The sequence below is a fragment of the Talpa occidentalis genome, unplaced genomic scaffold (assembly GCF_014898055.3).
Source record: "Talpa occidentalis isolate TD23 unplaced genomic scaffold, MPIMG_talOcc4v2.1 talOcc4.11, whole genome shotgun sequence".
NCBI classification, from domain to species: Eukaryota; Metazoa; Chordata; class Mammalia; order Eulipotyphla; family Talpidae; genus Talpa; species Talpa occidentalis.
The window spans coordinates 97,814,601-97,827,245 of NW_023601104.1; the positions used below are offsets into that span (position 1 = coordinate 97,814,601).

The window sequence follows — 12,645 nt, forward strand, 5'->3', positions numbered from 1 at the left end:
AACCATATGATAATATCAATAGATGCTGAGAAAGCTTTCGACAAAATGCAACACCCATTCATGATAAAATCCCTTGAAATTCTTGGGATACAAGGAACATACCTCAACATCATAAAGGCCATCTATGACAAGCCAACAGCCAGTATAATTCTCAATGGTGAAAAGCTGAAAGCAATTCCATTAAGATCTGGAACAAGACAAGGATGCCCACTCTCACCACTGCTTTTCAATATAATACTGGAAGTCCTAGCCAGAGCAATAAGACAAGAGAAAGACATCCAAGGAATCCAAATAGGAAAAGAAGAAGTCAAACTATCACTATTTGCAGATGATATGATATTATACATAGAGAACCCCAAAAACTCCACAGAAAAACTAATTCAACTCATCAGTCAGTTCAGTAAAGTGGCAGGATACAAAATCAACACGCAAAAGTCAGTAGCCTTCCTATACACAAACAATAAATCTGAAGAAGAAATAAAAAAAACCATCCCTTTTGTTATTGAAACAAAAAAAATCAAATATTTGGGAATAAATCTAACAAAAGAGGTAAAGGACCTATACAAAGAAAACTATAAAACACTGTTAAAAGAAATAGAAGAAGACACAAAGAAATGGAAAGACATCCCCTGCTCATGGATTGGAAGAATAAACATTATTAAAATGGCCATCCTTCCAAAAGCAATATACAGATTCAATGCTATTCCAATCAAAATTTCAATGTCATTCTTCAAAGAAATAGAACAATTATTGATGAAATTCATATGGAATCACAAAAAACCCCGAATAGCCAAAGCTCTCCTGAAAAAAAAAGAAGGGAATGGAGGCATCACACTCCCAGACTTCAAACTATACTACAAAGCCATAATCATCAAAACTGCATGGTATTGGAACAAGAACAGACATACAGACCAATGGAATCGAATAGAAAATCCAGAAATAAACCCACAGATTTATGGTCAACTAATCTTTGACAAAGGAGCAAAGACTATGCATTGGAGCAAAGAAAGTTTGTTCAATAAATGGTGCTGGGAAAACTGGGTCGCTACATGCAAAAGAATGAAGCTTGACCACTACCTCACACCATACACAAAAATCAACTCAAAATGGATTAAAGAACTAGACATAAGACCTGAAACCATAAAATATATAGAAGGAAATATAGGCGAAACACTATGTGATTTGCACATCAAAGACATCTTTACAGACACATCACCCAAAGCAGTGATAGTGAAGGCGAAGATAAACAGCTGGGACTACATCAAATTAAAGAGCTTCTGCACAGCAAAAGAGACAATAACAAAAACAAAGAGAAACCCCACCAACTGGGAGAACATTTTTGCACCCAACACTAATGATAAAGGACTGATCACAAAATCTGCAAAGAGCTGATGAGATTCAACAACAACAAAGAAAATAATCCAGTCAAAAAATGGGCAGAAGAGCTAAAAAGAAACTTCTCTGAAGAGGAAATGCAAATGGCCAACAGGCATATGAAAAAATGTTCAACATCACTTGTAATCAGGGAAATGCAAATCAAAACTACCATGAGATACCATCTCACACCAGTGAGAATGGCACATATTAAAAAAACTAGCAACAACAAATGTTGGCGAGGGTGTGGAGAAAAAGGAACTCTCCTGCACTGTTGGTGGGAGTGCAAACTGGTCCAACCACTATGGAGAGCTGTGTGGAGATTTCTGGACCTACTAAACATAGAACTTCCATATGATCCAGCAATTCCACTCCTAGGTATTTACCCAAAGGACACAGAAACATCAATTCCAAAGAGCACCTGCAACCCTATGTTTATAGCAGCACTGTTTACAATAGCTAAGCTTTGGAAACAACCCAAATGCCCAAAAATAGATGACTGGATCAAGAAGATGTGGTACATATATACCATGGAATATTACTCAGCATTCAAAAAAGATAAACACATGCAATTTGCAGCAACATGGATGGCGCTGGAAGGGATCATGCTCAGCGAAATAAGCCAAAAAGAAAAAGAAAAATACCGGATGGTCTCACTCATAGCAGGAATCTAGAAAACTTAAATAAGGGACCAGGAAAATGAATAACTTTAAGAAAGTGAAAATCAAAATCAACAAAAAACTATGAACCAGAGACACTTTTAGGGGGGCGGGAGCGGGAGGGGAGGGATTGGGGTCAGAATGGGGGGGCTGCAATTGTATGGGGAATATAACAATAAAATTTATTATTTAAAAAAAAAAAACAGGGACAAGTGGCTTCTCTCCCTGTCACCCTCCGTCAAACCAGCTGACTCACGCTATAACTTAGTGATATTTTAGATTTACTACACAATTCTTGAAATATGAAATAAAAACCTGTAAGAACTTTTGGGGTGACTGTTTACCCATATCCATTTTTTCCTGCTGGTGATACTCAGGAATGAAGTCAGGCTTAAATCAGCATCACCCCATCTAGAACCTTCCCCCGCGCCCCAGAACAGCCTCCCTGTGACAGAAAACCAGGAACCTGGCCACGCAAGACGCTACTTGTCTCCAAACCTCTGAGTGAGCCACGACCGCTGTTGAGGCCTTCGTAATCCAAGGGAAGCCTGATTTCAAACGTTTGCTTGCAAACGATAAGAAACTTGACAGACTTCCTGAGAGTTATCTGCTTTCCTCAAACACCTCCCCAAACTCCTCGCCTAAAGGGAAAGTAACATTTACCTAACTACCAACTGAGGAAAGAAAAACTACCTGAAATGCAAACGTTTAATCTTCTCGAACAAGTCCGTCTACTCCCGAGGGTCTGACGACAGTGCTTTGACGTGGTGACAGAGGTCCAGTAAATTGCAATGCCAGCCCAAGGGACTCGCCGGCGGTGCAGCCACCTTGCATTTTAAAGACATGCCGTGGACACCACTGTCATTCAGGGGACCTGGAGTCTCTGTGCCGAGTATCACAGTGAACTCTAATTATGCACATCAGCCCAGTTACTCAGGCTGGCATAAGATAGCATCTTCAATTTTCCACTTGGTACAGACTTGCTAAGTATGTAGGGAAAAATGTTAATTAACTTCTGGAAAGAACACTTCCACTGCTGGTTGAGCTCGTGATTCCTCAAACTCTCAAGCTGTTTGGTGACTGGCACGTGACCTGATTCACAAGCACCGCAAGTGCCTCCCTGGGCAGCGCTCTCCTGTACCAGCCTTCCAAGGAGGGTCTCGTCTCGCTGGTATTTCTCTGCTAGTAAGTTTCTCATCACTTCCTTTTTCAGATGAGCCCAAAGTGTGCATAGGCAGATCTCAGGAGAAGCCAAAAGTCACCACACACCACACAGGCTGCATGCACCCTGCAACCCAGTCTCGTCCAGGGACAGTACAAAGTGCTTGGCTAACAGTATTCCTTCCAAAGGACAAGGCCATGACCTTGGCTGGGTCGCTGAGTGGAGCAACACAGGCCAGCACGCAGCCGCCTTCCAGGGCCCTTGCTTTCATCTGCAAAACAGGATTCAGATGGGCGAGTGCTAACCTCCTCCGGGGTTCACGTGAGCTCCCAGCTTAGGCCAGGTGGGAGAACTCAATGGGGTGAAGTGTAATAGAAAACCCTTTTTGAGAATAATCTACTTTTCTGTTTCCTGAAGCCTCCGAGCTCTGTGATTACCAGAGAATTGGGGGTGGGGATGCATCTTCAGTTTCCTTTGGGAATCCCAAACCTTCCGGGGAGGGATGGGGCAGGATCAGCCATGACAAAATGCCCCAGCAGATCAGCTTTTTTTTTTTTAATCTTTTAGTGTAATTTTTTTTAATTAAAAGAATTATTCCTGGGCCACCCTGGAGGCACAGGCAGTTGAGAACCGCACGGTGACTCTGTCCGCAGCCTCTGCAGCATGGATTCGATCCCGGCCGGCCAGGGAGAAACCCACATGGCACAGCAGACCTCTCCTGTTGCGCCCACTGCTCCCCTCAGCGGTGTATTTGTTCTGTTCCCTGCTTTGTCTCTGGTGAATCCTCTCACCCTCCCGCACATCTGGCCTGTACCCCAGTTCTTGTATAAATAAATCTTAAAAAAAAAAATTATTTCTTTACTGTAAAATTTTCATTTATTTTAGTAAAGATTGATTTATTTATACAAGCACTGGGTACAGTCAAGTGCAGGAGGGTGAGAAGATTCACCAGAGCCAGAGTGAGGAGCAGAACAGGCAGAAGGACCGAAGTACACTGCTGAGGGGAGCAGCGGGCGGCAGGAGAGGTCTGCGCGCCATGTGGGACCCTCCTCCAGTGGCCGGGGATCAAACCGGCGCTGCAGAGGTTGCGGGCAGCTTCGCAACCCAGCGCTCAACCGCTGCGCCACCGGGGAGGTCCTTTTTATTTTCGCATGGAAGAACTGGGGTGTAGGCAGAGGGGCAGGGGCTGAGAGAATTCAGCAGAGACAGAGTAGGGAGCAGAACAGGCAGATCTACTGAAATACACTGCTGAGGGGAGCAGCAGGCGAGACAGGTGTGGTCTGCTGCGCCCTGTGGGTCAGCTCCCTGGCCAGGGATGGAACTCAGGCCGTTTTGCCAAGGGAGGATTGTCGCGGTGGTAGCAGTGAGACTTAAAGCCTAGGCCACCAGGGAGGCCCTCTTTTTGTGTATTTTTAATGTTGGTCTTTACCATGCTGTCTACCTCCCAAGCTTTCCTAGACTAACTCAAGTAGATTGAATAACCAACATAGAACAAGGCCTCGAGCAGCTCTGAGGGAAGAAACCTTCCTCCCTGTCACTTCTGCCTGCTCCCCTTGCCACTGCACAGAAGCTGTTTAAACAGATGCTGGAAAGGAATGAAGGCTTCCGGGATTCCAGAACAGCTAGGAGGAACTCCTGCTCCATCACACCACTGCCTCAGGATGGAGACAGGCTCTGGATCTTACAAGGAGACCACATACGGGAAGGATCTCGGCCATACTTCCCACTGTTTGTTTTTTATGAGAGCCCTACCCTATTTTTGAAGAAATGAAATACTCGCCAGATCTCACCTGAGAGACCAGGAACGACGTCTGTTCATATGCAGTGAAGTGAGTCAAGCACAGGTCCTCAGACAGGGGTGGGAGGGGCCTCCTTTGGCCTCCCCGACCTGGCCTCTGGCTTAGTACCCAAGCCAAGTGGACGTCAGCCACACTCAAGTGTTCAGTGGTTCCGTCCTCTTGAGAGACTGGGGCATGGCTTAATGGCAATTTTTAGGGAGTTTTAACAGAAGAGTATCAGAATCACTCTTCCGAAAAACAAAAGTTCAACATCTACACATCTGCTGTCGACTAAGTATCTGTGCTCCCACAAACCCCCAGGGCCTCGGGGGGGGGGGTTAGGTCACGTGAGCTCCATTTCCTCACAAAATGGTCGCCACAGAACTGCCTCACGAGGACCTGGAGGACAGCGCCTTGATCTTGACCTTCCAGCCTCCAGAACTATAAGAAATAAATTGCTACAGTTTACAAGGCGGCCAGCCTGTGGTATTTTATTCTAGCAGGTCGAACAGAAGACGACAGATTTATTGCTGCTCAGAATTAACAACCCACACACAGCGCCCGTGTTGGCATTTTATTTTAAAAGACACACCCCAATTGCCACATTTTCTCCCCTATCATTTTTCTTAACGGAAAAACAAGTTACAAAAATTTGAGGGGCTGAGGGGAGGCGCTCTCTTTGCAGACTGACGCAACTGCAGAGGAGTCGTGGATACTAATGATTCAAAATCTCCTAGTTTTATTCCTGAATCAGGCAAAGGGCAAGTGACAACATAAGCACAGATCTGTTAGCCACATCATCGCCGACACTGGATCAGCAGAGTGCAGTGGTTATAGTAGAAAAGTCCACAATCGAATCTTCTGAAGCCGAACACAGGACACACGGAAATCACCCAACTGGGGCAAACGGGCAGTCAGGGCAGCAGGGGTCTGAGCAGGGCACTCAGGCCGGGCGGCCTCCGCTGGTGAGTCCCCGGCCCCTCGGCCCCTCCTGCAGCTCCGCATGCGGCTCCGGGGGGCCCAGGCGCCCTCACTTTGAGTCTTGGTCTTTCTTTTCGTCTAAAAGGGCAGAGTGGATCCCCAGCTTTTTCAGTTCTTCCACCAGGTCCCCGTTCTGGTGCATCTGCAGGAGGATGTCACAGCCGCCCACGAACTCGCCGTTGAGGAACACCTGCGGGATGGTGGGCCAGTTGGAGTAGTCCTTGATGCCTGTGGGGACAGAGCACTGAGCGTTAGCGCACGGCGGCCAAAGCTGAGCTCTGGGGCAAGGTGTGTCTGTTTACCCCCCTCCTCCCCTCCATTCTTGGGACAAGAAAGTGTTTGCTACACAGAACGTGAGTTTAGCCTTCCCCGTGACAGACTGGGAGGCCTCCGGCTGTAGCTGCTTAGTCCACCTGGGCACAGCTCAGGAGGGGCAGGGGAGCAAGCCTCGCTCCCATGCAAGACCCACACACCCGACACTGGACCCAGGTCGGGTCACAGAAGACACAGGCAGCCATCTCCACGCGGTTACCAGCCACGCTTGCGGCGAACCGAACGGAGGAGCGCGGAGGCCGCAACGTCCTTTTCCAAACGGGCTACTGCACGTGGCCCCACTGCCAACTCACTGAGGCCAGACGGTCCCCCCGCGCCCTCGGTACCCGTCCGGGTGGTCACGGCCACCAGTGACTCCTGCTCCCAGAATGGGCCACTGGTTTTTATCCTCAACCATTTTACCCAGAGAGCAATCCCCTTCCTGGGGAGAGACGCCCCCACCCCCTTCCCAGTGGGCCGCAGCCGGCATCAGCACGGAGCTCGGTGATGGGCCGAAGCAAGGAAGGGCCTGAAGCTCAAGGCCTTTGTCCTGAGTCAGGCACGGGCCTCGGAGGAGCGACATCCACGCTGCTCTTCTGGGCGGGCCTTGCGGACAGAGGAGGCTCAGGCTGTGACAGCGCAGCCCCGTGGTTACGCTCTGCCGTGCTCCTGGGCCCCGAGATTGATGGGGCCAACAGAACAACAGGGAAGAATCGGGGTTTAATTTTAAGACCTGAAGCTGACCCTTCCAGCTGCTTCCTTGTGTACTTGGGCGCCGAGACAAATGCACCTTCCAGCCGATCCGCCCTACACCGGCTGCCGGCGGAGTGGAAACCTGAGGCGGGTCCACATCGCATGGTAATTCCAACTGATGTTTTACAATCACGGAGAGAGGAAGAGGTGTTGAAATGACCAACACACGCGTACAAGTAAACACACAGAAAAGTCAGCAGACTCTTCAAACAAGACACCCTGTTCTGCGAGCACGTCAGCCAGCATTGGCCTTTATGTAAATACGTAAACATTCAAAAACTTGTTCTTGATACCCCAGCATTTATTTTCCAGTCAAATTACCAATTTGAATTATATCCGAACCCAGGCTCCGGAGACAGAGTGCTTTTCTCTCTTAACAGGCACTGCCTGCTAAGCTCCGGGCTATAACCTGAAGGTGCCGGGGCACTCTCAGCTTTATCTTTCTTCTCCAGACTCCACAGCTGAAGCTAGCGGCCCCCAGCGCGCCCTCCAGGCCACTCTGGTGCTGTTAACAACAGCCAGCTACAGGTGTGGGGTCACCAACAACGGGTCCTGTTCACCCTCAGAATGTCTCGGCCATGGGTACCTAGAGACGAGGGCCACCGCCGAGGTCAAGTGTCTCCTCCGTGCTTGGTGCTACATAAACCACCGTTACTCAGCATGGAAGTGTGAGGGTGTGTGTGTGTGTCTTCTCAAATATAAAGTCTTTCAGAACTTACTTTACCATGACAGTCACAAATCTTTTCTTGCTTTTCTGATGACTGAGGGCAAGTGTGGGAATTAAGAATGCTTCAATAGGAACTTCTTTGCATTCTTCTAAATGTCCTTAAATATCCTTTACATTGATGAGCATGAACTATTTTAGTGCATATTATTACAGCTTGTTTTTTCCCAACTAATAACACACATGTTAACTTTCCATGGCAAGAGGCATCTACTGGTTCCACAACTAAACTTAGCAAAAAGGAAAATTAATTTGCTGCCGGAGGGCTACCCAAAACCACACATTTAAACCTAAAACATATAATTTTTCGGCCAACTCTTCGCTGAGTAAAAGCATGAGTTGCCCTCACTGTTCATTTGTGTGTGTGTGTGTGTGTGTGTGTGTGTGAGTAGAAGAACTGGGGTGCTGTGCCACGCTCCCTCCACGCACTAGCCCTGCCTCATTCATTAAACCTTACGTGGCTGCAGACTGCAGTCCTGATTAGAAGGAGGAGGGGACCCGAGAATCCATCCTCACTACCAAGAGAGTGAGCTTTCGGCTCACTCTTAGCATGAGGGAGACCAGCCCTTCCCCGCTGCCCAGCGAGGGCCCCACGTGATGTGCTGACAGCCTCCGGGGTGCCTGCCAGCTGGGGGCTTAACACATCAAATTTACCCACTATTTAAATTAACAAGTGTTACAGGCAGCTGATAGCAAGACTAAGCTTTGGTAAGTTTCTTAAAAAACATGCTATTTTCCGTTTTTAAAAAAAAGTCTGACTTTAAGTATTTGAGGAAATAGGCAACTTGTTTCTGTAGCGTGAAATGAGAAACTTTCAAGAAAAAAGGCCACTGGTCACAAGTCGAAATGAAAATGTAACCATCAATTCATAACAAATTCTTCATGCATGGCCAATTTCACGCACATCTTTAATTTTCAAAAGCTGCGATATATGTGATCGTCCTTACAAATACCACTTGGAATAACCCAGAATCAGAGAGCGGCTTGACAATTAAACAGCCATCCCCAGTAATGTATTTTAATGATAACAGCGTTTTACAGATGAGACAGTGGTGAGACGCGGAGCAGAGAGTGTTGACTGCACGGTCACGTAACCGAGCAGCAGCAGGGAGTGGACCCGGGGCCGCCCTCACGAAGTCAGGTCTATGAACACCCACTGCCCAACAGCAGACTGCGCCGAACCTTTACCAGCCCAGAGTGGAGGAAATGTGCCAGCAATTCCCTTCCAGAAATTTTAAAAGGTATTTTCAAAACTCGCCACATTCAGGCTTCATGCTTGGCCAGTAAGCTCCAAGAGTGCCAGAATTCCGGTCTTCCTTTTCCCCGGTAGAGTTTCCCCGCGGGAGGTCAGGTAGACCTGGAAGGCATCTAGGCTCCATGCCCTGGGAAGTCACACGACCTCTGGAAGCCACACATTTCTTCCCCTGCCCTAACAGAGTGGACCATTCAGACCACCTGCGATCACCTGAGTCTAAAGTGCAAAATAGTAGATCCTCAGCAGAGAAAAGCAAAGCGCGGTGGCACTGGCTGGCGTCAGGGACAGTTAGCTGGGGCTTGCTAGCTTGAAAATGGAGCCTCCGCTAAATCTGCTCATCACTGAGCCTCACCTTCCTTATCTGCAAAAAGGGGAGCTCTCCATGCTCATGCTCATCATGAAGATAAAAGGAGACAAACTGGGTAAAATGAGGGACCTCCCACAGTGCCCGGTGCAAGTGGACACTCGCTCCACTTCAGAGTCCACCCCACCCCTTCAGCATTGCTTTTCTGAGAAATACATGCGAGAGAGAAAGTGCAGGGAACAAATGTAGGGCAGACACCAAGTAAGCAAGCGAGCCAGGCAGTGGACAAGGGCACGTACTGAGCTCAGGGTCACTGAGTTTCAGACTCTCGTTTTACCCGAAGAATCTCATTTGGTTTTTATAAAGCTCCCTAGGTTGCAGATGAAGAAACCAACGTTCAGCAAGTTAAACAGCATAACCAAAGTCACAGTGCTTGCTGGCAGAGGAGCCGGGTTTGCATCCAGGTTTCCGCAAGTCCACAGGCCAGGATCTCAACCAGCTGAGGGTGCGGGCATCTGGCGCCTGCCCATGAGCTACTCCTGTAGCTATACTATCTGGGAGGATGTCACATCTTTAGCCTTTACCTACATAAAGGGCATTAGGCCATCATTACTTTCTTACAACTTTTTGACTAAAGGTCACATTTAGCTGAAATTCAATTTTCCACCCTATGACTGAGCCACTGTCTCTCTAGTCCACTAGACAGACCAAGACCTGTCTTGCCAAGGTCTCCTTAGGACAAGCAATGCTCAGCAAACGTCCTCACACTCCTCCTAATTCACGCCCTCGCTCTCTCTAGACCAAGGAGTGGCCAACCATGGCCTTCAGACCCGACCCAGTCCAATTCCTATTTTTGTAAATAAAGCTGTACTGGAACTCAGTCACACTCATTCCTGTATTGTCCCCGATGGCCTTTCACCCAAACCCTGAGCTGAGCAGTTGCAACAGAGACCACAGGGCCCACAAAGCCTGAGCATTACTCTCTGGCCCTTTACAGGGGAAATCTGCCCACACAACCTCCCCTGACCCAGGAATGAATTAGGTTCACCTTCAACCTGCCTGGGTACCGATGACAGTTACACCTCCAAAATGCTGGGGACCACTTTATGCTCCCATCTGGAGCACAGCACATCCTCCCCTCCAGTCCCCCATACCCCGCTCACTTGCTTTCTCTGACTTTTAACATCTGCCAGTGCCCTATGTGTTTTAGTGTTTCCTTAGGCTGCTGGCTACTGCGCAGGCTGAGCATGTTTTCATGCTTTATCAACATTCAACAACAGGCTGATGGTCATTCACCCCAAACGCCGCTCTCCATGACGGAAATGTCAATACTGTCGCCACCGCTGGCTTTTTCAACATGCACACCACACACCCATAACCAAAGCAACCATCTGATGAAACTGAAAGGTCAAGAAATTTAAGGGAAAAATGTAAGAGCTCAGCAAACATTCTCCTTTCTGCCCCTTCTTTCAGCTCACACAGCCATGTTCCATCTCGGGTGACATTAAACAAGCGCACAGAATTCACAACCCACGACCATCGCTTCAACACTGCCAAACGTGAGACAGCAACGACAGTGACACAGCAGCAACGCGACTGGTCGCCCTGGCAATTTGCAGGGGGCCTGACTGAGGTCCCAGGCGAGACTGCAGAGTAGTTTATCTTATCTTTGAAGCCCAGAGGCAGCTTCGGTGGAGACTGCAGACCCTTGTACAGTGAAACATCCCAGCGCCTGGCAACTGGTGACCACTGAGTTGACCTGGAGGCAAAGAACATTCACAGGACATGAGGTTCCACCACACACCCCCAGGAGCACTGACCAACCTTCACCACGGCTCCTCCTGTCCACCCACACAAATAAAAAGTTTTGACAGGATTCGATAATGTGGGAAAAGTACTTCGGCGTCATAAAGTGCTAACAGCACCACAGCCAACATTCAGGGGGTGCCCTCTGCATGCCAGATGAGATGGTAAGCACTTTCAACAAGTTTTCTCTTTTTTCTAGAAAACCTTGGCAGGTTCAACTCATTATCTCATTGTGCTAGAAAGGAAAATGCACCTCTTGCCGCGACTTGCCCGCAGCTGCACAGCTCACTGGCGTCCAAGGGATTTCCACCCCCAAGCCGTTACAGGTCACCGGCCGGTGGCACAGCACGGGGGTGGCGATGACTGGGCGCTTCACAGGCAGTGACAGCCCGACGGCAGCGGGGCAAGCGGCAAAGTTCTGAACACAGAGCAGGCTGCGGAGCCTGTGCCTTCAGGCTTTCACACAGTCTAAGGCAGCAGAAGCACCAGGCCAAGGGGCTGGAAGCCAGGACCAGGCAGTGACCCTCTCCACCTGCAAAGCGGGGTTTCTAGGTGGGGGCGGGGGGACCAGCACAGCCGCTTCATTTCTCCGGCGACCCTAGTCAAGGGGCGGCCCCCGCTCTCCAGGCCTCCTGCTCCCCCCCCCCTCGGCGCGGATCGCGGGGCGCTGCACGGAAGGTGCTCGGTCTGGGGCTCTGCACGGACCCGCTCCCCAGCTGGCGGGCCTCCCTGCGCCTCCCGGGCTGGTGAGCAGCCGCCGGCCCCGCGGTCAGCCCCGGCCCGGCCCTCGGGCTCCTCGGGCGCCAAGCGGGAGCCAGTCGGGGCCCCAGCGGCCATTCCCGCGCCCACCGGCCTTTCCAGCACCTTGGCCCCGCGAGCTGCCGGCCGAGACGCGACGCCCCCGAAGCGCAGCACCGGAGGCCCCGGGAGGCCGGCTCCGACCTCGCCGGCCCCAGGCGAGGGCAGGCGCGGCCCGTCCAGGCGAGCAGGCAGCCCGAGGGGGCCCGCGCCCCGCAGAGCGCAGACGGGCCGCGGCCCTCGCCGCGCGGGCCAGAAACGCCTCTTTCGGCTCGTGGGGTGGGGGAGGGCGGGCGGCCACCCCAGGGCGCGCGGCGCCCGCGCCCCAGACGCCGGCGGCCTGACCTTGCCGGAGCTGCGGGTCGTCCAGCACGTTGTAGGCCGCGTAGTCGCGCACGCCGTGCAGCCGCAGGATCTGCACCACGGCGTTGCTGAAGCCGCACTGGGGCTGCTCGGGCGTGCCCTTGAGGAAGACCACCACCTTGTCCTTCTTGACCAGCGCGTCCAGCCGCGCCGCCGCGCCGCCGCCCGCGCCCGCCGCCCGCACGCCCGGGGCCCGCAGGCCGCCCGCGCCGCGCCCCCGGCGCAGCAGAGCCGCCGCCGCCCGGCCCAGGGACCCGCTCATCCCGCACCGCGGCTGCAGCCCTCAACGGCCGGGCCCTCGGCTCGCCGCCCAGAGCCCGGCCCGGCCCGCGGCCGCCCGGCCCGCCCCCCGAGGGCCCTCATTGGGCGGCTCCGA

General features: G+C 51.0%; 1 protein-coding gene across 1 annotated transcript; it reads right to left on the bottom strand.

Moving 5' to 3' along the window:
- Positions 1-5,453: 5,453 nt before the first annotated feature.
- On the bottom strand, positions 5,454-12,580 carry GLRX5 (glutaredoxin 5). The gene is made up of 2 exons (XM_037503961.2): positions 12,252-12,580; positions 5,454-6,182 (listed from the first exon to the last, which is right to left on the bottom strand). Exons 1-2 carry the CDS (start codon positions 12,529-12,531, stop codon positions 6,004-6,006), a joined length of 459 nt encoding a protein of 152 aa, XP_037359858.1. The 5' UTR covers positions 12,532-12,580; the 3' UTR covers positions 5,454-6,003.
- Positions 12,581-12,645: the final 65 nt, after the last annotated feature.